The sequence below is a fragment of the Phodopus roborovskii genome, unplaced genomic scaffold, assembly GCF_943737965.1.
Source record: "Phodopus roborovskii unplaced genomic scaffold, PHOROB, whole genome shotgun sequence".
NCBI lineage: Eukaryota > Metazoa > Chordata > Mammalia > Rodentia > Cricetidae > Phodopus > Phodopus roborovskii.
Genome location: NW_026125665.1, coordinates 367,335 through 391,220, shown reverse-complemented (window position 1 = coordinate 391,220; position 23,886 = coordinate 367,335). Strand labels below are relative to the sequence as shown.

At 47.1% G+C, this 23,886-nt stretch overlaps 1 protein-coding gene across 2 annotated transcripts; it reads left to right on the top strand.

The window, feature by feature from the left end:
* Positions 1 to 136: 136 nt before the first annotated feature.
* Mau2 (MAU2 sister chromatid cohesion factor) lies at positions 137 to 23,543 on the top strand. 2 transcript variants are annotated; one of them, XM_051178052.1, is made up of 19 exons: positions 137 to 433; positions 10,426 to 10,443; positions 10,946 to 11,011; positions 12,446 to 12,541; positions 13,306 to 13,400; positions 14,953 to 14,980; positions 15,367 to 15,522; positions 16,398 to 16,544; positions 16,612 to 16,702; positions 17,342 to 17,445; positions 17,853 to 17,930; positions 18,215 to 18,280; positions 20,323 to 20,406; positions 20,984 to 21,033; positions 21,567 to 21,644; positions 21,755 to 21,866; positions 22,677 to 22,767; positions 23,165 to 23,292; positions 23,419 to 23,543. In XM_051178052.1, the coding sequence occupies exons 1-19, from the start codon at positions 152 to 154 to the stop codon at positions 23,491 to 23,493; spliced, it is 1,845 nt and encodes a 614-aa protein (XP_051034009.1). In that variant the 5' UTR covers positions 137 to 151; the 3' UTR covers positions 23,494 to 23,543. The 2 variants fall into 2 exon arrangements, with proteins under 2 accessions (XP_051034009.1, XP_051034008.1); XM_051178051.1 differs by having other exon boundaries at positions 20,323 to 20,409.
* Positions 23,544 to 23,886: the final 343 nt, after the last annotated feature.

The window sequence follows — 23,886 nt, the reverse complement described above, 5'->3', positions numbered from 1 at the left end:
CCCTCAGTCTCAGCCACTGCGATACACACTATAAATCCCAGAAGACCTTGCGCATCAGTTCTCGCGAGAACTGCGGAGACCTCCCCTAGGCCCCGCCCTTCGAAGTGCTTCCGCCTCTCTGTGGAGGCGGCTTGTTGTTGTGCAGGCCAAGATGGCGGCACAGGCGGCGGCGGCGGCGCAGGCGGCGGCGGCAGCGGCTCAGGCAGCACAGGCCGAAGCGGCCGAGTCGTGGTACCTGGCTCTTCTGGGTTTCGCCGAGCACTTCCGCACGTCCAGTCCGCCCAAGATCCGCTTGTGCGTTCACTGCCTGCAGGCTGTGTTTCCCTTCAAGCCGCCTCAGCGGATCGAGGCCCGTACGCACCTGCAGCTCGGCTCCGTGCTTTACCACCACACGAAGAACAGCGAGCAGGCGCGCAGCCACTTGGAGAAGGCGGTGAGCGTGCGGGCTGGCCGGGCGGACCACGGGGTGTTGGGGGCGCGACCCTCTTCGCCTCCATCGCGCTTGAGGCTTCCGAAGGCCTCGCCCTCACCTATGGTGGTGACAGACAAGGCTCCACCACGCCCTCTCACCCAGGAACTGGGAAAGTTGTCCCTTAGCAATAACACGGTTCCTGCATCGGGGAATCTCATGGTCGGATGGTTGTGGGATCATTGCCCAGAGTGTCAGCCTGGGAGCTCCTACCTAAAATGACTGGAGATAAGTAGGAAGAAATTTAGGCTCCCCTTGAGACGTAAAAGTGAGGTCCCAGGAAATCTGGGAGATGCCATTCCTGGTACCTGGACCTGGAATTCTGACATTTAGTTGTCTGGGTCTCGAGTCTCTGTCCTTTTTGCCAGTGTTATTGGGGGAGGTGAGACCCTGAGCCTGGGCTTGAACATTGATGTCTTGTGAGGAAGCGAAGAGGCAATTGCTCCCCCCGGATTTGGAGGTCAGTCTCACCATTGAAGCTGCCTTCCTCCTCCGTGTACTAGTCTATCTTTGAAGGAATCCCCATTCCACTCCAACTTGTCTTGTGACTTTTTGATGCTTCACAGAATTCGACGAGGTAGCTGACATTCCTCCTCTTAATAAATTATGTGGCTGTAGTCTTGTTCTCATGTAGTCTGTGTCCCTTTCACACCTCCTCTTCCTTTTAACCTATTTCTGTTCTGATTGGAACAGTCATCTCAGATGTTTAAATGCACTGACCGGTGGTCAGCCTAAGTAAATTGCCTTCAGGAGGGTTCCAAAACGCTTGTTTCCCAGGGTGTGCAGTTAGCACTTGTAATCCATACTAACTAATAAACTTCCTTAGGGAGGTGAAGTGATTTAGCAAAGATCACTCTGTGAGGTTTTGTTTTTGTCTTGCTTTGTTTTTTGGAGGAAAGTTTTACTGTATAGCACAGAAGGGCCTTAGAATTCCTGACCACCCAAGTACTGGGATTATAGCTATAGTTGCACAGGCCTGTGATGTGAGCATTCATGGTAGAGGAAGGGGATAATAAACACAAGACTAGCCTGGGCTACATAGCAAGTGTGCCTCAAAGAAAGTAAGTAGGCCTGGTTAGAAGACTTAGTGGTTAAAGGCTTTTGCAGCACAAGACTGATAACCTGAGTTCAAGCCTTAGAACCCACAGTGAAAGATGAGAACTGACTCCCAAATGTCTTCTTACCTCAGTGTGCACCTGTACTCACATCTCTCTCTCTCTCTCTCTCTCTCTCACACACACACACACACACACACACACACACACACACACACACGTTAAATTTAAAAATAAAGTGAAGATCGGGTGTGATGGTGGATGCCTCTCCCAACACTCAGGAGGCAGGCATCTTTGTGAGTGTTATAGAACATCCAGGGCTACATAGAAGACTCTGTCTCAAAAAGAACTGATGGTGATAATAAAACAAAGCAATTGGGGGAAAAAAAAAACCAAAAACAAAAACATGAGCTCAAAATCTGTGGATTTTAAAAAAGATTTAAATATTTTTAATTGTGTGTGGGTATATGTACATTAATATTGTGCCCACTGATGTCAAAGACTTTAAGTCCCCTGGAATTAGAGTCTGAGTTCTATGTGAGCTGCCTAGTGGAGGGGCTGGTAACAGAACTCTGGTCCTGTGTAGAGCGGTGTGCTGTTAACTGCTGAGCCATCTCTCTAGCCCCCTCATTTTAATGATCACCAGTTCTCATACTCGAGCATTGTTGTGTTAGTGAAGTTTTTTGTTGTTTTGTTTTGCTTTTTCTTTCATTTATCAAGGAGATACTTGTTCTCCTCCAACCAAGTGTCAATACGGCTATTAGTGTAAGAGTTGTGGATACTGGACCAGGGGAAGGTATAGTGTTGATGTCAGGCTAATTGGAAGAGTGGGGATGAGGGACTCTCTTATTTGTGTGAGTGACATTTGAATGGTGTGAGCTAATGAACCACTCAGGACTTCACCAACAAGGAGTGCCTGTGGCCATCAGTGCATTGGAGATGCCAGGGCAGTAGTGAGTGAGGTGACCCTGCTAAGTGCCGACTTCAGTGTAGGTGCAGGCTGGAGGGCCTGGCTGCTTCTGAAACTCTTCTTTCTTGTTCAGGACAGCTAATCCCACCACCTCCCTCACTCCCTTGTTTCTGTGGGTGTCAGTGTGTCCTCATATTTCATCTGCTCAGCCCTGTGCAATCATGCCTGCAGTTACTCTCTGTTAGCCCTTTGCTTTGAGAACAGTAACTGAAACCCTTAACCCTCGTGAAATATTTTCCCTTAATGTAATAGAAACCTGACTCCTTGAGAGGTCTTCCACAGAACCACATGGTGCCTTTCACAGGTCAGCTCAGTATCTGGAAAACCCTGTTAATCTCAGCTGCTCCTCCATTCAAAATCTGAGTGAGTTTTAGTTAAAGTGGCATGTATAGCCCTTGTTTTTGTTTTTGGAGAGACAGTGTACATAAGCCACTGGCTGCTGCCAAGCTGTATTACTAGCCCCTTCATTTATTCTTATTGCACTTTCCCCCAAAGCACAGCTATGAGCTTTTATTCTTTCCTCTTGGACCCAATGAGTAAAGAATCATAGTATAAATGAGCATAAACCTGTAGTCCCAGCTACTTAGAGTCCTGAAACCTGGATTCAATGAGCCCAGGAATTCCAGGCTAGCCTGAGCCACAGGACAAGATGCTCTTTTCTTTAAGATAGAAAGTGCTGGGATGAGAGATGTGCACCATCACACCTGGCTGGTTGGTTCTTAGATTTGAAATTGTGCATTCTGTTCCCTCCTTCCTGTGCTGGCCTTCATCAGCTTGTCTACACTGTAGATGATGCCACCTGTTAACCCTGTACTGTAAGTCCCCATTAGCAGATGTCTCAGGTATCAACAGCTCTTAAATAGGTGCCTGATGTCTAGTCACAGTCCCTGTGTCATTCATTCACCTTATATAGTATAGCAACTCTTATCATAAGGCAGTGTAAATTCAAAGCAATAAGGTACTTTGAGAAAGAGACCATGATCCCATAATATTTTGTCAGAATTTGATTGGGTATGTGAGAAAGCTGGGTGGGAATATTGGTCTTCCTTTTTTTTTTTTTTTTAATGTGGATTGGTGCTTTTCCTGCATGTATGTATGTCGGTGGGAGGGTGTCAGATCCTCTGGAACTAGAGTTATAGACAGTTGTGGGTGCTGGAAATTGAATCCCAGGTCCTGGAATAGCTGTAAGTGCTCTTAACCACTGAGCCATCTCTCCATCCCTGGGAGTGTTTGTCCTATACTGGCTTCCTAGCAGCACTTGGGGTCTTGGGAAATAAGAGGAGGCCAGAAATTAACCCCTCCCAGGCCTTTGTGTGTGTGTGAGAGAGAGAGAGGAGGGGAGAGAATAGGGGTATAAAGCTGTCCTCTTTAGAATCTTAGTGGGATGTGGACATGTGGGAATTCTCACTGCTCAGAAACACTCCAGCAAGCAACAATGGTCTGAACGCTCATCTTCACAGACGTTATTTTCCTTGACCTGAAAGCTCATGTGTGAGACTGCATTCTGTCACACAGATCCTGCTATTCCTGTGTGGATTTGACCTTCAAAGCCAAAATGTGGCTTCTGTTCATTTTCACACCTAGCCTTCAAGCAGATAGGTTCATTTCAGTGGTCTGCCCATCTGCTGTGGGACTAAAATAAAAGACAGTGAATGGTGCCAGTAGTTTTGTACCTGAGTTTTAAGACAAGAATGGAAACTGAATCTGGAGATCACCAATTGGATAGACTGGCTGTCCAAAAAGCCCAGGAATCTTCGGTTCTCTGCTTTCCAGAGCTGGAGTCACAAGCCTGCATTGTAACACCTTGCTTATGTGGGTGCTGGGCATCAGAATACAGGGAGTACCTGCTGGCTGAGCATCTCCCAGCCTTCTTTTATTTAATTATGGTGCTAGGTATTGAACCTAGGCTCTTGCCACATGCTTGAGCATGCATCCTACCACATACATTCCACTGGCTTTGCCAGCCCCAGACTTTGTTCTTTGGATCTCATACTTGTAAGGAGTTCGGTTTTTCCACCCGCCGCCTGGTATTGTCCTGCTGCCGCGCCAGACCCAAATAACACACAGAGACTCTGTATTCGATACAATACTGTTGGCCCTGTTTACTTGTTTCTTATCGGCTAGCTCTGTCTTAATTATTAACCCATTTCTGCTGATCTATGTATTTCTCTTACCGGGGAGCCGGCGGCATACTGCTTTCTTCAGACTCTCCATCTTGGCTCCCTTTTTACTACTTCCTATTTCCTCCTTGTCTCCTAGTCCCTCCTACCTTCCTATTGGCCAACAATGCTTTATTATTAACCAGTATGAGAAACATATACAGAATGACATCTCCCATCATCTCCTCTTTTCTGTCTAAATAAAAAGGGTTTTAACCTTAACATAGCAAAATATATCACATAACACTTATCCAATAAGAATCACAGTTAACAATATTTAGTCCATTAACATTTAGCAAGATTTGAAGAAAATATTCCATCATCTATTTTATCTTTGTGAGTTAAAGTCCTATATGTAATTTATCTTTAAGCTTAACTAAGGAAAACTATAACCATAACTATCTGTCTTCAACTCCATCAAAGACCACAGAAGGATAGTATATAAACTTTAGAAATGACAGAGACAACTCACTGCCTCATCACCTGAAGTTCTTTTGTAATCTTCCATCTTCAGCCCATAGGCCATAGTGTGTCTGGCAGACTCTTCAGCAATGCAGGAAACTTTAAACTGTCTTCTTGTATTCGCAGTTTATCAGTCACTTTTCTCTGTGTCCTGCATACTGTCTCACAGACTCTTCCATAAAGCAGGATCTCTGTAGCAATGTCCATCTTGAATCAGCAGTCACTTTTCTGTGGGTCCTGCATGTCCAGTTTATACAGCATAAAGTCAAACAGTCCAGACAAGAGCAGTATCTTGTCCACATGGCTAGTCTTGCCATATTGAAAGCAAACTCCATAATGTATTTCTTCGATGTCCATCTTCCATCTTCCTTTCTGGTGCAGGTGGTATTGCCAAGAGCAATTATGTCTCACTGTCACGAAAACCCTAAACCACTTTAAATGCCATATTCTGTAGGTCTTTGAAAGGTTTGAAGAATGTCTATTTATCTCAAATACATCTCTGTGTATCTTGAAAACCTAACTAACTTAACTCTAAGTTTTGACTATCATAGGTAATTATCTATAATCTGTAGTACATTATACAGTATGTTTCTGAATGAACTATATAAACACAATACCTAAACAAAAGGAGAATATACACATCACAAAATTGACCTTAAATTGTATCAATAAATGAAAATCCATTCCAAAACAAAGTATTCATATCTATACCATAATTCCCTTTTTACCTTTAAAAAGAACTGGCTGTGATCATTAACCATTTATACCCAAGTCCATTTAAATGAAAACAAACATTTATAAATAATATTTGGGAATTTGGGCGTCGTTCTTTCCAAACTACTTCCTGCTGACAGGGGGCGCTGTCATGGGGGATCCTGAGAAGAAGCAGAAATCTTGGCTGTAGTCTTCTGCAAGGCTTCTTTGTTCAGCTGTTTTGTATGTAGGATCACCTGGTACTCTGTTTCAGGCAGTCTGGCTTGCTCAAACCACATTAGTCTGGAAGGAATCCACATCTTTTCATTTTCTGTGGAAACAAAAATAGAAATCCTTTTCCCCAGTAACTTGTCCTTGAACTTAAATTTTTGAGTCAAAGCATTTTTAAAATACATAAATTGAATTAATCCAGCAGCATTTCCTTTATCAGTTGTTGTTATTTTCTCAGCAGTCAAACAATGTAGAGACAACACAATAGCATACAGTAACCAGATTCTCTCTGAGCTTTTCATCTTTACGTGTCTTTATTATTACTCTGTTTATTTTACTTTTATTTTTTTATTTTTTGACATAGGGTTTCACTGTGTAACTCTTATCTGTCCTGGAATTTACTCTGCATACCAGGTTTACTTTGCAAATCACAGAGATCTGCTTGCCTCTGTCTCCCAATTGCTGGGATTAAAGGTGTGTGCCACCACACCCAGTTCCTCTTTGTCTATTTAAAACCATTTTATTTTTCATGTCTACGTATATTTTAAAACACACTGTAAACCTTTAGAGGTTTTTTCTTAATATGAATCTGTCTTACTGTAAATCTTTATCTTTTTCTGTCCACGAGTCTTTTATCTGGTAAACAACAACATTGCTGAAATGAAAGTCATAGTTGTTTCTGTCAAGGTTTGCCAAAGATGGCGGCGACTATTTTACCGCCAGCAGTGAAAGCTGTGCTCACTGCCTTGGTCTGCATGCTGCCGGCTTGGAGATGTGAGCACTGCCATTGCCAGCTCTGATACACACCAATAAATTGTTAGCAGAGTTATTTAAAAGCTGTGCGGTTTTTTGCCTTTTATGCTGAGTCAGGAATCTTCCCTTAAAGGAGCTGCGCAAATATCTGCTTGTCTCTAGCAAAGCAGAGTTCAACTGAGAAAAATGCTGCTACCAAGAAACCTTGCTTGTCTCTGTTCTTTTGTTTCTAAAACCCTTTTTTAACTTTTCTTAAATTTTAAGTGGAAGTTCTTAATAGCCACGTGGGCGCCATTTGTAAGGAGTTCGGTTTTTCCACCCGCCGCCTGGTATTGTCCTGCTGCCGCGCCAGACCCAAATAACACACAGAGACTCTGTATTCGATACAATACTGTTGGCCCTGTTTACTTGTTTCTTATCGGCTAGCTCTGTCTTAATTATTAACCCATTTCTGCTGATCTATGTATTTCTCTTACCGGGGAGCCGGCGGCATACTGCTTTCTTCAGACTCTCCATCTTGGCTCCCTTTTTACTACTTCCTATTTCCTCCTTGTCTCCTAGTCCCTCCTACCTTCCTATTGGCCAACAATGCTTTATTATTAACCAGTATGAGAAACATATACAGAATGACATCTCCCATCACATACTCTTTTGTGTTTGGACCTGCAGTGTTTGTTACCATTCTTAAATACTCCCAATTTGAAAGCCACAAAGAAGAAAGGAATTGTTTTCTGCATCTATAGTTTTTCTTTGGCCTGGCTGAGGATACCATAATGATGGCTTGCTTTCTCTAAGTTACTTTGTTAGGTGGGGCTGGCTGGATTGATTGATCTCAAGCTCCTAGGCTTGAGTGACCTTCCCAGGCCTCCATAATGGTCTGCACATGTGTGCTGCACCCACCTTGACTGCTCTGTGATGACAGGTTTGCTCATCTGACCTGGAAAGCAGCTCTTGCTCCACTGGTCAGGCAATGTTATTCTTTGCTTAGCCTGGGAGTCTCTTCCTTTTCTCTTGGTGTCTGAGGCTCAGATGGAGCAACTCTTTCTCCTGGATTTTGACCATGTGCTACTAGATTCCATGCTGTATAGACCTGGAATTGAAACCCATGCTCAGGCTTCGACCAAGGTGCAGAGCAGCTCCATGAACTACACCTATGCTTCTTCCTGTTTTCCTTTGTGCTCTCTCTCCTCTCACTCTATCACCTTTGACTTCAAGAACTAAAGTCAGCTTTGCCTTTCATTCTGACTCACCCCTACTTGCCTCTTCCAGTTCATCCTGTCTTCAAAATACTGTTGTGTTCTTTATGTTTATGTGCCAATGTTGTATTAAGCTTGTCTCAATAGATCCTCAGCAAACCAATGAGATAAAGACCACCTGACTTGCTTTTTCACATTGTTTAGCATGTTCATGTGTGCAGGTTACAGGACAGCTTGTGGGAATCTGCTCTCTCAGGTGCTCAGGCTAGGTGGTATGCACCCACTGAGCCATCTTGTCTACCCCTCCTGATTTCCTTATGCCCACACTCAGGTGTTGGCTGAAAGCTGTTCCAGAGCTTTGGCTGCCCATAGCAGGACATTAGAGAAGCTCCCTCTGTTTCCAGTCATGATTGTGGCAATCAGTAGCTATCTGTACTCAGGTTGGTGAGTTAGGAGACCTGTAGTTTTTTTGGATTTTTTTTGTTTTGTTTTGTTTTTTTGTATTTGTTACTTTGTTTTTTATGAATAAGAAGCCTGTAAACTCTGTGTGCTGTGTGCTGATTTATCCCTATAATCCCTGCACTTTGGAAACTGAGACAGAAAAAAACAAAAATGCTATTAGTTAAAGGCCATCATGACCTTGCCTCAAAAACCAAAAATCATGAAGCTGGGCAAAACTCACTGAGTGAAAACTGTTGCTGCTGAAGAATGAGGACCTGAGTGCAGATCTCACTCAGTCTCTATGTGAAAGATCTGGTCTGTGCACATGGCCCCACTCTGACCCCAGGGCTGTGCCTACTGAGAACTAGAGCTTGCAAGCTGCTATCTTACTCCTGTCTCAAGGGAATAAGGGAGAGAGTGATAGAGCATGATGGAAAGAACTGGCTTCTTGCTGGGCAATGGTAACGCACACCTTGAATCCCAGGACTGGAGAGGCAGAAGCAGGTGGGTCTCAGTGAGTTTGAGGCCAGTCTGGTCTACAAAGAGAGTTCCAGGACAACCTGGATTGTTACATAGAGAAACCCTGTCTTGAAAAAACAAAACAACAATAAAAAGAACGGATTCCCACAAGCTGCCCACTGACCTCCACATTCACACCATGGCCTATTGAATGCATGTGTGCTTGTACATGTGTAACAAATCATATAAATAAATAGATTAAAAAAAATAACCTGGGGAGTACTTTGATCCTTCCCCACTGGGTCAGGCTTCATACCCAAGGGTGGATTCCTAGTCGCCACTGATGCACAGGTGGTGCTAAGCCACCAACCTTGCAGCCTTAGCTAGTCCAGGTGTGATCCCTTTTCTTTCTAGATTTTCTGTGTCTGGAGCATCCTGCTTCCCCTTTCCTACAGAGCCCTGATCTCAGATCCTACTCTAGCCTTCAAAGCCCAGCACTAAGTGCCTCATCTTGTGTAGCCCTTTGACACAGTGGCCCAGTCCACCAGTTTACACACCTGTCAGGCTCCTCAAATGTTAGTATTTGGTTACTGTTTGTTGGACCCTAGGTTGACAGGTCAGTATTAGGTATGTTCTTAGGAAGTCCCTGAACATTTCAATAACTGTGCTTTGCATGACACCTTAGCTAGGAGCCTGTTGGAACATGTAGCTTGAGACACAGTTGTTCCCTAAGTCAAAGCTGACCCACTGAATGCCTTTATTTATTTACTTATTTATTTGGAGACAGAGTTTCACTGTTAGCTTTGGCTAGCTGTGTAGACCAATCTGGCCTCAAACTCATAAAGATTCACCTGCTTCTCCCCCCTCCCCGGTGTGGGATTAAAGGTGTACACTACCATGCTTCTGTTTGTGTGTGCACCTGAATGTAAGTGCCTGTGGAGGCTAAAGGTGTTGAGAAGCTGGAGTTATGGATGGTTGTGAGCTGCCCAGCATGATGGGTTCTGGGAACCAAGCATGAGTCCTCTGCAAGAATAGTAAACACTCATAACCACTGAACCAACTCTCCAGGGGTTTTTGTTGTTTTGATTATGTTTTGGTACACTCTTCTTCTGAGGCTAGCTTTGCCCACTTCAAGCCTCTGTGACATGCTACTTCTTCAGGAGGGACTTGTCCCTATAGAACAACCTCTTCCCCAAGTGTAACTCACTCTTTGGGCAAAGCTTTGTTGAATGTGCCAGACCATTACCAGCACTGCTGAAGTGTGAATATGGCCAAGTTACCCTGGGATTCCCTCCTGGAGTATGTGGGAGCACTGGCTCCTTGTCTGATGTTAGAAGGAGAGGTCCCCTCTTTGTTAGGCATCTACAGCTTCCATTACTCCTGACCAGATTGCAGGAAAAACAAGTGCACACACACTTTCCCACGCTGCTCTTGATGATGGGCACACTGTGCCAGCCCCAGCTTGAACTGCTCATCTAGGTACCAAGCATGTGACTCAAAATTAATTAATTAATCCTTTTTTTTTTCTCTCTTTCAGTGGTTGATATCACAGCAAGTATCCTTTTCTTGTGTTTGTTGGGGGGTGCCCATGCTGGGGATGGAACCCAGGACCTGGAGCATGCTAAGAAAGTGTCCTGTACTGTACTCTTGAGGGAATGTTCTACTTGAATAAAAATCCATGGTAAAAGCTAGAAACATCCCCCTTCCCTGGCATACCATGTGCCCTAGCTGCCCTGGAAGCCATCCACCACTCTGGGCAGCAAGATCCTCATCCTATCCCAAGTTGGCCTTCTCTGCTTGTCCTGCAGCATAAAGCAGGAGGGCTCACTTGGAGTTGTGGCCCTTTTTAAAGAGATGTCTTTGCACTGGGTGGTGGAGCACACCTTTAATCCTAACACTTGGGAGGCAGAGGCAGGTAGACCTCTGTGAGTTCAAGGCCAGCCTGGTCTATGGAGTGAGTTCCAGGACAGCCAGATCTACCCAGAGAAACCCTGTCTCCAAAACACACAAAGAAAAAAATGTCTTTGCATTGTACTTCCTTACCTGGACTTCTTCAGATCCCACAGTTTGAAGATGTTAAATTTGAGGCGGCAAGCCTATTGTCAGAGCTGTATTGTCAAGAGGTGAGAGAACATGTTACTAGTTCTGAAAGCAGAGTATCTCCCTGTCTCCTGGGCCTACCGGGAGATTATGGTTCCCAGTTGGGTAGAAGTTCACAATGTATTTCACCCTCAGAGACCCTAGGAACTCACACCATGATTGTTGCAGACACCAGAACTAGAAGGTGCTCAGCCCTTCTGTGGAGTGCTGCAGCCTTTGTACAGAGCTTGTGCATGGCTCGCTCACATGATCTTATTTCTGATTACTTCAGGGTTAGGGACAACAGCGCCTCACTTGGCTAGACAGACAGTGCCACTGTCTGTCCCTCTGTCCTCCCAGTGTATACTGCCTACTATAATAGAAGTGACTCAGGACCATTGTCCAGTCTTTTTGGTGGGGGGGTGGGGTTCAAGACAGAGTTTCTCTGTATAGCCCTGGCTGTCCTAGAACTCAGCTCTTTAGACCAGGCTGGCCTTGAGATCTGCCTCCCGACTGCTGGTATTAAAGGTGTGTGCCATCCAACGTCCAGTTTGTCCATTATTCTTTAAGGTGTAACTTTTCCTTGTGTCTTTTTTTTTTTTTTTTTTTTGTGGTTCTGGGGCCACCAGGGCCTTATGCCTGCTAAATAGACACCCTCTAGCACCAAACTGTACCTCCACCCTTCAGTTTTACTTATTTGTGTGTGTGTGTGTGTTTTGTGTAATGTGAGTGTACCACATCCTTGCCAGTTGTCTAGAGTTTAGAAGAGGATATGAGATCCCATGGAACTGGAGTGACAAATGGTTGCAAGCTGCCAGTCTCACTATGTATCTACCTCCTACCCCTAGCTGGCCTAGAATTTGCTGTGTAACCTAGACTGGCTTCAAATCTATGTCTCTTGCCTTAGCTTCCTCCTTACTGAGATCCCAGATGATGTTGCCTACCATACCTGTCTGAATGAGAAACTATTATATTTTATATTCTAAACTTTTTGTTTTGGTTTTTTAAGTTTTTGATTTTTCCTTTTTTTTTTTTTTTTTTTTTTTTTTTTTTCTTCAGTTTTTGGGTTTTTTTCTTGTTTTGGTTTGTTTTCTGAGACAGGATCTCTCTACATAGCTCTGGCTGTCCTCCAACTCACTATGTAGATCTGCCTCCCTAATGCTGAAATTAATGGCATGAGCCACCATGCTTGGCTTTTATACTGTAAATTAAAAAAAAAAAAAAGGAACAGTGTAGCTTAGGTTGTAGCTTAGGCTGGCCTTGAAACTCATAAGCAGTCCTGCTTCAGACTCCTAAGCGTTGATAAGACAGGTGTGAGCCAACCTATCAAGAAGTGATTTCAGAAGCCACCTAGATACTCCCTAAGCAGCAAGTACTAGCATTCCCATCTTACCCCATAAAGTGGCAGCTACTGTATCAGTGTTCAGCTGCACTGCCAGCTTGTGCTCCTCCTTGAACTTGAAACTGTTTCCTTTCAGAACTCTGTGGATGCAGCAAAGCCACTGCTGCGGAAAGCCATTCAGATCTCACAACAGACACCATATTGGCATTGCCGCCTGCTCTTCCAGCTAGCCGTGAGTACAGGAGCGAGTGAGACCTTGGGGCATGAACTCAAGTACACAGGCTCCCCTTGGGGGCCTCCTGGCTGCCATACAGGGATAGGTTGCTCCAGTCTGTCAGTCACCTCTTCTGTATCCTGTCTGCATCTTTTTCTCTAGGGCACCTGGATGACCCCTTACTGGTGTTGCCTGCCCTTGACCTGGCCATCTGTCATGTCCCCTGTCTCCTGTGATACAACCCTATTGCCCATATAGCCAAAGATACTAGACTTTAGAACCTTTCCCATGAGATCTCTTTAGGTTTCCATGCTCACATTATCTCCTTGCCCCTCCCATGTGCTGTTGCCAGCAGCTGAGGAAGTGGGCTGGACAGCTGCATGACACTGTGTGCCAGGGAGCTGAGCTCTATAGCAAGGGTATGCATGTGCCCTTCCAGGGATCCACCAGACTTGGTCTCTCTTTCAGTTGTTCAGGCTTCTGGATTTGAAGCATCCTTATTCCCTTGCTCCTGAGGGAGTCCTTCCTAGTAACCCGCCTGGTATGCACTGGGTCTTCCCAAGAGCCTAGACTGCTGATTGAGTGCACCAGTAAGCTGAAGTGACAGCATGAGGCATGTATACTCAGCTGTATACCTCAGCAGTTAGTGTTGGTGGCTGCTTTGGTGCTTGAGCTCCAAACCAACACGGCAGTGACTGTGCTGATGTAGGTGGCTCAGCCACACTGAGGCAAGTTGAGGACAGGCACTGGCAGCCATGGTCATTGCTTTTTCTCATCTTCAGCAACTGCACACACTGGAGAAGGACCTGGTATCAGCCTGTGATCTCCTGGGCGTGGGGGCTGAGTATGCCCGAGTGGTGGGATCTGAATATACACGGTAGGCTCCTCCCATCCCTTTCCTCCTGCCCTCTAACTTAGAAGGAGCTTGGCTGTTCTGCTACTGACTGTAAACATAGCGCCTTACTGTATGAAGGTGGCCTCTGATGTAGTGAGCCATGCAGTTAATCCTAGCAATTGGCCCATCAATTTATGAGACATGAGTGGCTGGCTGGGAAAGCAGGGGCAGTGTCTCATTGGTAGAGTTGAGTTGGTACTGACAATTTTTTCTCTGTTATTTTTGAGACTAGCTATCACTACTATAGCCTGGGATGGCCCCAACTACTTGCTTTAATCTTCCTGCCTCAGCCTTCCCATGGGATGATAGGTTTGCACTTCCACATACAGCTTCCAAATCTCTTGAAATGGAAAACACTGATAGGATTTGTTTAGCCACAGGCTTTATTGCACAGGTGCCTCCTCACCAACCAAGTGTGATTCAGTGTCCACCTGTCTGTATGCTGCACTTGTTGAGAAATGAGGCAAAGTAAAGTGGGCTAACATTGGTATGAGAGGCCAGCTTGCCCTGTTGTGGGAATTCCTGTCCTCAGTCAAGGAAGGGGGCTAGGAGAGGCTATAGAATCATTGGTGAAGGAGGAGAGAGGAGGACATTGACTTGTTCCAAGGTTACAAATCCACGCCCTTAATCCTGAGAGGGACCTGGGTGGGGAGGAAAGCCCAGTTCACAGGTGAGGTGGTGGCCTCCCAAGCCAGTTCCTGCTTCATGCATCCTTTGTGCCAGGCCCACATCTGCTGTGTTGGAGCATTAGGGTGACTTGAGAGTGCTGTCTTCTACTCTGCCCTTTGGTAATGCTCACAGGTGTGTCTGCACCATGTGAAACAGTAGCTACTGAAGCTAGAGTGTGGTAAATGAAGGAGCATCCCAAGTTAAAGGGTGAAGCAAGTAGAGAAGTGGATCAATGGTTAAGAGCAATCCAAACCCAGATCCACTCCTCAGTACCTACATCAGGAAAGTCATGGTTCCCTATAACTCCCAGGCATCTGACAGGCCCTGTGGCTTCCTGGGGCAGCATCTGGGTGCAGGTACACTTGTAAATGTAAGCACACAATAGACATAAACAAAAATAAATTATATATTTGAGACAGGGTTTTTTTTTTTTTTTTTTTTTTTATGTAGGTCTGGCTGTCTAGGAATTCCATTATGTAGACCATTATGGCCTTGAACTCACAGGTCCACCTGTCTCTGCCTCTTGGGTGCTGGGATCAAAGGTGTGCTCTACCATACCCAGTTAATGTTTGTTAAGTTCAAAGTTAAGCTGGGAATATAGTGCAGTAGAGAGTGTAAGACCCTAAGTTCAATTCCCAGCATGTCCACCACCCTGAAAAAATGTTCATGGTCATCCTCAGCTACCTGGACTACATGGGAACCAGCCTCGCGCCCTCCCACCCATGTGTATAAATCAGACCAAAATGCAGCACTCTAAAGAGTTTTGTTATTAACTGCTATTAAGCACACCTTGGGGGGGGGGCAACCTTATTGATCTCCAGGGTTCCTGGTGTCTTTCAAACCTAATGTCTGGTCTCTTTTCCAGGGCACTATTCCTGCTCAGCAAGGGGATGGTAAGTCAAGGCTGGATGGGTGCAGCCATACTGCAATCCACTTAAGCAAGGGTTCTGCACTGGCAGGCTTCATTTGGGGTCCTGAAGTTTCAGGCAGTAGGTGTGCTATTGAGGAAGCCTGCTGTGAAGCCATTTGTACAGTTTCTTTGTTTATCCAGGTTTGTTTATTTGAGAAAGGGTTTTTCTGGCTCTGGCTGTCTTGAAATTCTCTTATCAGGCTGTCCTCAAACTCAACAGAGATTCACCTGCCTCTGCCTCCCAAGTGCTGAGATTAAAAGCAAGCATTGCCATTCCTGATATCACTGCACGAAGTCTTGCCCTGGCCCAGGGGATATCTTCAGCTGTTAGGCTGGTGACAGTGATAGCTCCTTCATCATCCCTTCCAGTTGCTGCTGATGGAGCGCAAACTGCAAGAGGTGCACCCACTGCTCACGCTGTGTGGGCAAATCGTGGAAAACTGGCAGGGCAACCCCATCCAGAAGGAGTCCCTTCGTGTCTTCTTCCTGGTGCTGCAGGTGACCCACTACCTGGATGCTGGGCAGGTATGTGGTCTCTCTGGCAGGGGGAGAGCTTGCTCATGATAGGTCTTATTATTGCATGTTTGTGAGTGCACTAACACAGATGCAGGTGTCCTGCTCCAGCATAGGATCGGTTCCATCACATGTTATGATGTGACAAAGAGGTAGCCTTGCTCAGAGGATGGGTTTATTCTAATGGCCCTGTTCTTATTTGAGTAAGAATGTATGGCTCCACACCCATTAAGTGCACACATGTTTAGAGGTCTCTAGGGCAGCTCATGGAAGCCATGGGAACAAAACAGAGTCGTGCAGCAGGCTCCCTTTCCTTATCTCGCAGGAGGGTCAGTAGGGTAGGTAAGACCCGACACCTGAGTTTATGTGATGGCCTCAGCCTACGATAAATGGGAGCCACCTGGCCTGCCTTGACCTTTGCCTGTTCCTGTGGGCTCACTGGACACACGCCCTACATGGTACTGGGCCAGGGTTAATGAGGACAAGGAAATACTCAGTAAACTATTATTAGTAAGGTCCTTAAGTTCTTGTTGGGCCCAGCTCCTTACACAGCATGGAAAAACATGGCAGTTGTGTGTTGTTCCTGACTGCTGAGAGCCACAACTATCCTGAGAGACTCGGGATGGCAGACAGGAGGGTTTGTAGAAGCTACAATGCCAGCAGGGCTTCTGTTTGTTGGATGCCACTGCTGGACCTCTTCTGGCCTCCTATTGTGAGGCCTGGCTGCTTGGAGGCCAAGTAACTCAGCCAGGATTTTGTTTCCTGCCAAAGAGCTAGCCTAGACCTGGAGAGGTGGGCTCCTCCATTAGGAGGGGAGGCCCCATATAGGAGCAAAGCAAGATTGCTAGACTTCCTGCAGTGTGGTGCAGAGGCATGTTGTGCTGCAGGTGAAGAGTGTCAAGCCATGCTTGAAGCAGCTGCAGCAATGCATCCAGACCATCTCCACACTGCATGATGATGAGATCCTGCCCAGCAACCCTGCTGACCTCTTCCACTGGCTGCCCAAGGAGCACATGTGCGTGCTCGTCTACCTGGTGAGTCCCGCCACCCTGGGCCTGGGATGGGAGAGGGCCCTGTGACCACCACCCACTCTTCTTACAGGTCACAGTGATGCATTCAATGCAGGCTGGCTACCTAGAGAAGGCACAGAAGTACACAGACAAGGCACTCATGCAGTTGGAAAAGCTCAAGAGTAAGTACCATCTGAGCGGGGACCCCAAGCAACCCCAGCAGCTCCAAGTTCAGGACCTAGCTCTCATCGACCTGTTCAAATCCTCCCGTGTATGGATTCTGTGCACACACTTGTCTTTCATGTTTCCTGGGATGCATGTGGCCTTAGTATTGATCTAGATCTCTTTGTCCCTGTGCCCTCCTCAGCACTGCTAAAGGGAGAAGTAAGCTGGGGACAGCAGAGTCTGTGGAACTGCCTCTCATTCCCCTTTTTTTCCACCCACAGAAAGCTATACAGGGCTATCAGGAGCTGTCTGGGGTCCCCATAGCTTGCATCCTGGCCCAGGCATGCACAGTTCAAGACATCTTGAAAAACCCACTCCCCAGGTTCTTGAGTTCTTAGCAGGGGTGGCACAATGCTTAGCCCAGAATATTCTATGGTTTTTAGTACTTGGGATTCAGGCCAGGACCTGTGCTTCCCAAGCCCCTGCTTACCTGAGCACCACCCAGTGAGGATTTCTCTGTCTTGGGGCACTTCACATTGGCCTTGGCTTGAGCTTACATCCTTAGCTAGATGAGAAGAGGTTGTAGCAGGGATGATGTGGGGAGGGCCCTGTGGAACTATGCCTGTGTGCTTACCCCTGCCTCCTGCTGTTCCCAGTGCTGGACTGCAGCCCCATCCTGTCATCTTTCCAAGTAATCCTGCTGGAGCATATCATCATGTGCCGTCTCGTCACAGGTCACAAGGCCACTGCACTACAGGAGGTAGCAAGCACAGAGTGGGACTGTGGGATCCAGCCTGTGTAGGAGCACAAGTCTCAAGAGGGGAGGGTAAAGTGACCTCATTGTCACTGCTCTAGCATAGTGAGCTGTAGAATTTAATGTAAAGCCAATAAACTGGCCCCCTAAAACTGGCTTGCTCAGGGGACATTGTAATGTGACTGGGATCCATGTCACCAAAATGCCCACCTTCCTGAGAACATTGGAAAGGCATTTTATAGCCTGTAACCAAAGGACTCAGTTGAAGCTTGGCCAGTGGTCTGTGTGGGCAAGGAGAAAGGAGGTCAGGGTCAGCTTTCTCCCTGTGGCTGCTCTTTCTCTCAGGACTTTGACCCTAGTATGGCAAGCATGTCTTCCAGCCTTGAGGGCAGTAACCTCCGTTCTCTCCTCAGATTTCTCAGGTCTGCCAGCTGTGCCAGCAGTCCCCCCGGCTCTTCTCCAACCATGCTGCCCAGTTGCACACACTGCTGGTAATTTGCCCTGGGTGCTGGGCCCCACTCTTGCCAGAATCCTGAACCCAGAACATACCTAACAAAGAACATGATCCACCCTGAAAGAACAATTAGTGTCCAAATGTTCCCAGTGATCTGTGTTCTTTTGGGGGGGGGGGGTCGGCCATTCACAATAGTGTAAAGTCCATCCCAGAGGCCCAGATATACATTGTGCTTGTCTAGGGCCACTGTCAGCTGCCCTGGTTCTGACCTGATTCCCTGCAGCCTCGAGAGCTGCCCTACATCTGTCTCTGTCCTTGTAGGGCCTGTACTGTGTCTCCGTGAACTGTATGGACAATGCAGAAGCCCAATTCACCACAGCCTTGAGGGTAAGGCTGACTCCCCGAGTAGCGATGATGTCAAGTTTGCTAACCCCAGGGAAAATGGAGACCAGCTTAGGTCTGCTGCTAGAGCTGTAGGCTTTGAGCCCACAGTCAGCCTGACGTTGACCATGACAGTGACACAGTTCTTGTTGATGTGGGAGCTGGCTGGAGTGAAGGGTTCCTGGGCACCCTAGGCAGATATGAGGGAAGGACATATGTTTCAGGCCATAGGGACACTGGGTGGCTACTTGGATACTTGGTAAGTGCCAGAACACTCTCAGGCTGTGTCAGCCTGGGTTTTGAAGTTTGGTAGAGTCACATTGTGTGGGTGACCAGTGACTGAGATGTGCCCTTATCTTACCTAAGGAGGTAGGTATTCAGAGACAGAGTTTATCTCAGGGAGGGGTTCCCCCACAAGGCATCCACACCTTTAGGCTACTGACCTCCTACAGGCTCCTGCTGTCCCTGAGAAACTGGTCTATTTCTACCAGAGTGGCTCAGATGTCTCTTGGGCCAACTCACCTCCCAGCTCTGCTCACCTGGCCAGCATCAGGGAAGGCTACCTGGCCTTACTGTCCTTGAGAAAAGGGAGGCTACTGACCCATTCCCCAGGAAACCCCCAGTAGAGATTTGGGTGAGCAGGATTCAGTTCTGTGAGCAAGGTGGCTGGGGCGTATCTCTGACTGTAGGATGGGGGTTCCTTCCTTGGTATTCTCCATGTCTGTGGGTACTGGGTGAAGAGCCAACTGTCTGCCAACTCTGCCAGCTCTACCCTTGTCTCCCTGGGCCTCAGGCCATCCTGCTGCAATGCTAGAAACCTCACATTCTTTTTGGTTGTTTTACTTTCTGCATGTGGCTTTGGCTGAGGTCATGTGCTGAGGGGGTCCTATTGGAGAATCCATGGAAGGGGAAGAGCTAGGACAGATACAAACCCCATCCTCAAACACAGGATCCTCCTATTGCCCACAGCTGACAGCCCAGTGCTGTTGTAGTTCAGATCAGAGAAGGGTACTCTGGGATTTTGTGTGCCTGGACAGCCTACTGGCAGACCCTGTACTTCACTGGATATCCCACTACAGAGATCTGGGCTAAAAGGGCCCAGGCTGTTTAGAATTTCATATTCTTTCCTTCTTCCTTCAATCCTGTACTGGAGATTAAACCCAGAATTTCACACATGCCTGGCAAGTGCTATACTGCAGCTTCTGCTCATGGTTTTTAAGAGGATATCTCAGTTGCACAGGCTGGCCTTAAATTCTGATCTTGCCAGGCTGGGTGTGGTAGCACACACATTTAATCACAGCACCTGGGGCGGCAGAAGCAAGTGGACCTCGGAATTCTAGTCCTGGTCTACAAAGCAAGTTCCAAGACAGCCAGGTCTGTTACACAGAAAAACTGTATTGAAGAAACAAAAGAAAAATAAATTTCTGGCCGGCTGTCGGTGGCACATGCTTTTAATCCCAGCATTCGGGAGGTAGAGGCAGGTGGATTTCTGTGAGTTCCGAGGCCAGCCTGGTCTACAGAGTGAGCTCCAGGACAGCTTCCAAAGCTACACAAAGAAACCCTGTCTCAAAAAAAAAAACAAACAAAAAGAATTTTCTGATCTTTCCTCAACCTCCCAAATGCTGGGATGACCAGCCTCTACCACCACAACTGGCAGTTAACTTATTCTCTTAACCATATAATGTCCCACAATCTATAGTTCAATGGTAGAGAACATTCTTCAAGGCTTGGGTATACATCTGTTGGCTTGCAAAGAAAAAACAAGCCAGAGTGGTTGCAAGCCAGTCTGGGCTGTTTGTTAAGACGATGTCTTGTCATTATCCACTAGTGGTCATTGACAGGCTTAGGATAGCTAGCTTTCCTGTTCACTTTCTAAATGTCCCCTGATACAGCTGGTGGAGAAAGAGCTAACCTCCACTTTGTGCTTGGGTTTGGAGTGAGCCAGGAGAGTTAGAAAGGAGCCCTTGAATAGCTCTGTGTCCAGTCAGGTCCCAGCAAGGTGTAGCAGTGGCCAGGCTGGCTTCCTAAATACATGTCTTCCATTCCAGCTTACCAACCACCAGGAGCTATGGGCCTTTATTGTGACCAACCTTGCGAGTGTGTATATACGGGAAGGAAATAGACACCAAGAGGTAGTAGGTGACATGCTTCATGTTCGGTATCTTTTCTCCATCTCTTGCTCAGGGGGCTATGGGTGTCCTGGGCACTCACTCACAAACCTTAGAAAAGCCCACATGTTTAGCTTTTTATGAGGGTGCAGCTTTTGAGGGGTCCGGACAGGGACTGGGGCCTCACTCCTGCAGCCATGTGGCCTCTGTCCCATCATGAGCCACTTAGCTTTTTTTTTTTTTTTTAAAGAAAAAATGTGGTGCTAGGGTACAATCCAGGGCCTCTTCATGGTGCCAAGTGTTCTGACATACAGCCACACCCTAGCCCCAAATCAAGGGGAAGGAGGTCTGCCACCCTGACTGTCAAGGAGCTAAGGCAGAATTCTTGAGTCACAGGGATGCTATCCCTCCTAATGTCCCCACTCTCCTACATGGTTCCCTCAGATGGACAACCCAATCTTGAAGTTATTCTGGGTAGGCATGCTACATATTGTGTTAATCTTCCCACGGAGTCGAGGAAGCCCTATCCCCTGTAGTATGTTCAGGGCCTGACCTCCTTGGGGTGGAACGCAGCCCTGACTGACTGATGTTTCTCTATCAGCTGTACAGTTTGCTTGAAAGGATAAACCCAGACCACAGCTTCCCAGTAAGGTGAGTAGCCTGTGCCCAACACAGACATTCCACACCCCAATTGCTAATGGGTGGTATGTACTCCTGTGGGCCCCGATGAAAAGTTTCTACACCCCACAAGCCTTTTCTGCTGATGCAGCAATCCAAATCAGACCAAATCAAACCGAATTAGAAAAAGCCCACATTTAATGGATGCAATGCTCCCAGGTGGTCTTCCAGTCCCCCCAGAAAGAGATGGGAAAAGAAGACTGGAAAAACCACACACAAGTCTTTCTTTTCTTTTTCTTTTTTTTTTTTTTTCACAAGTCTTTTCTGGGAGGCAGTTTAAATACCCTATGGGAATGGTCTTGAGCATCTCTGGAGGAGTCATTATTTGGTGGGTTTTCTAAGATGCAGCAGGGTTTGGAGAGAGATAGTGGAGGGGGCTTGGGTAACATTCCAGACTGCCACAGGCTCAACATGGCTTGCACCTCATCCTTCAGACAGTCTGCTGGGGCTTCCTTTGGGAGATCTTTCTCCCATCCCCAACTGTGACTCTGCTTCCTCTCCTACAGCTCACACTGCCTGCGAGCAGCAGCTTTCTATGTGCGCGGACTCTTCTCCTTCTTTCAGGGCCGCTACAATGAAGCCAAGTGAGTTTGGGTTGGGACATCATGTATGATGGCCTCTCTTCCCTCAGGCCTCTTCTGCTTCTCTTTGACTGATATGCCTGCAGGGTGTCAGCATCTGTCCCCTTGTGCAGGCGATTTCTTCGAGAAACTCTAAAGATGTCAAATGCAGAGGACCTGAACCGCCTTACAGCCTGCTCCCTTGTATTGCTGGGTCACATCTTCTATGTGCTGGGGAATCACAGGGTAAGTCCCTGCCTGGCCAATGGGCAGGTGGAGGCCTGGGGAGCACCACTGTGGAGCTTGGTACTTCATGTCCTGAAATCCAGGAAAGCATATTGTGGAAAACTACAGTCTACTGACATGCAGGGTATGGAAAGCATGGGAGCCTGAGTGCTGGGATAAAAGGTATGTGCCGCCCACCGCCCATCTTACAGTTCTTTTTTGTTTTATTTGCTTTTGTTTTTTGAGACATAGTTTCTATGTATAACAGCCCTGGCTGTCCTGCAACTCGCTCTGTAGACCAGACTGGCCTGGAACTCACAGAGATCCGCATGCCTCTGCCTCCCAAGTGCTGGGATTAAAGGTGTGTGCCACTACCATCTATTGTTTTTTTTTTTTTTTTTTTTTTTTTTTAATTGTGGTTCCAGAGCTTTCTTTTTGCTCAGGCTGGCAAGAGGCACACTATGGTCCAAACATTGCCTCATGTGCAGAGTAGGGACAAGGATTCTCTTTTCAAGGTGGACAAGAACACTTCAGAGGACCTGGGCAGTGGTGACACACACCTTTAATCCCAGCATTCAGAAGGCAGAGGCAGGCGGATCTCTTGAGTTCAAGGCCATAGCTAGTTGCAGGATAGGTTCCAAAGCTACACAGAGAAACTCTGTCTCAGGAAAATAAAAAAGGGGTGGGGGTGGGGAGTACTTTAGAGGACCATTTTAGGTGGGCTCTGAAGTTAGAGTAGGAATTTAACCAGCAGCAGAACATAAAATGGGCAGGTGGAGTCAAAGCCATGCTTCCAAAGCCACCTATTCAATCTTAGCTTTTGATTGGCAGGAGAGTAACAACATGGTGGTGCCTGCCATGCAGCTGGCCAGCAAGATCCCAGACATGTCTGTGCAGCTGTGGTCATCGGCCCTCCTAAGAGGTAAGAGTGAACAAGGCTACCAGGCATGCTTGTGGAACCGTGATATCAAATGAGCAGGGGTACATCTCCAGGGGATTTTTATTTTTGTTTATTAGGGACAGAGTCTTGTTATGTAGCCCTGGCTGGCCTGGAATTCTATGTAGACAAGGCTGGTCTTGAACTCACAGAGATTTACACTCCTTTGACAAGCCACCATGCCTGGCTTTCCAGGGGACTTTGAAGGACTGTGGCAGGTGGGGCTGGGCTTCTCTGTTTATAGGGTTTTGTGGATGATGCTCCTGGGCTCAGATGAGTTTGGATTCTTGAGGGCAATTCCTGTATGCCCTGGGTGGTATGGGTCTGCCTACCCTGGCGATGAAGTAGACAATGACACCTGCCCCATCTGCCCCATCCTCAGATCTAAACAAGGCATGCGGGAATGCCATGGATGCCCATGAGGCTGCACAGATGCACCAAAACTTCTCACAGCAGCTGCTGCAGGACCACATTGAGGCCTGCAGCCTCCCAGAGCACAACCTCATTACGGTATACAGGGTGGGAAGCAGACATGGGGGTGAGGGACTCCAGCTCCTCAGGTGGAGAGGGCCTATGTCAGTTGTCCCTCTTTCTTGGAAGGGCCACCAGGCTTACCAATGTGTGTTCTCCCCACAGTGGACAGATGGCCCACCCCCTGTGCAGTTCCAAGCTCAGAATGGACCCAACACTAGCCTGGCCAGCCTCCTGTGAGCCCCACATGGCTTGTGTCCCCAAGTTGGACTCAACACTGGAGTTCTTGGGAACAAAACCACCAGGGTATCCACCAGCCCCTCACCATTGTCCAGACCTGAGTCCCAGGAGTACTGTAGCCATCATCTGCCTCTGAGGGTGACAGCCAATCCTGCCTGTACCAGGAATCAGTGCTATCTGTTGGAAGGGACTGATGGCTTAATCTGTGTTTGAGTCTCACCTGTGAGGAACAGGATGACAATCTGTCCAGGGTCTTCATCAGACTGCTCAACCAAGCCTTGGTGCCAACTACCTAAGTGCAACTGCACAAAGTGGCCTCCAGTCCAGGGCAATCTGAGGGGAGAGCAATAGCCCTTAACTTTCCTGCTGTTCTTCCAGTGTCCCTGCACTCAG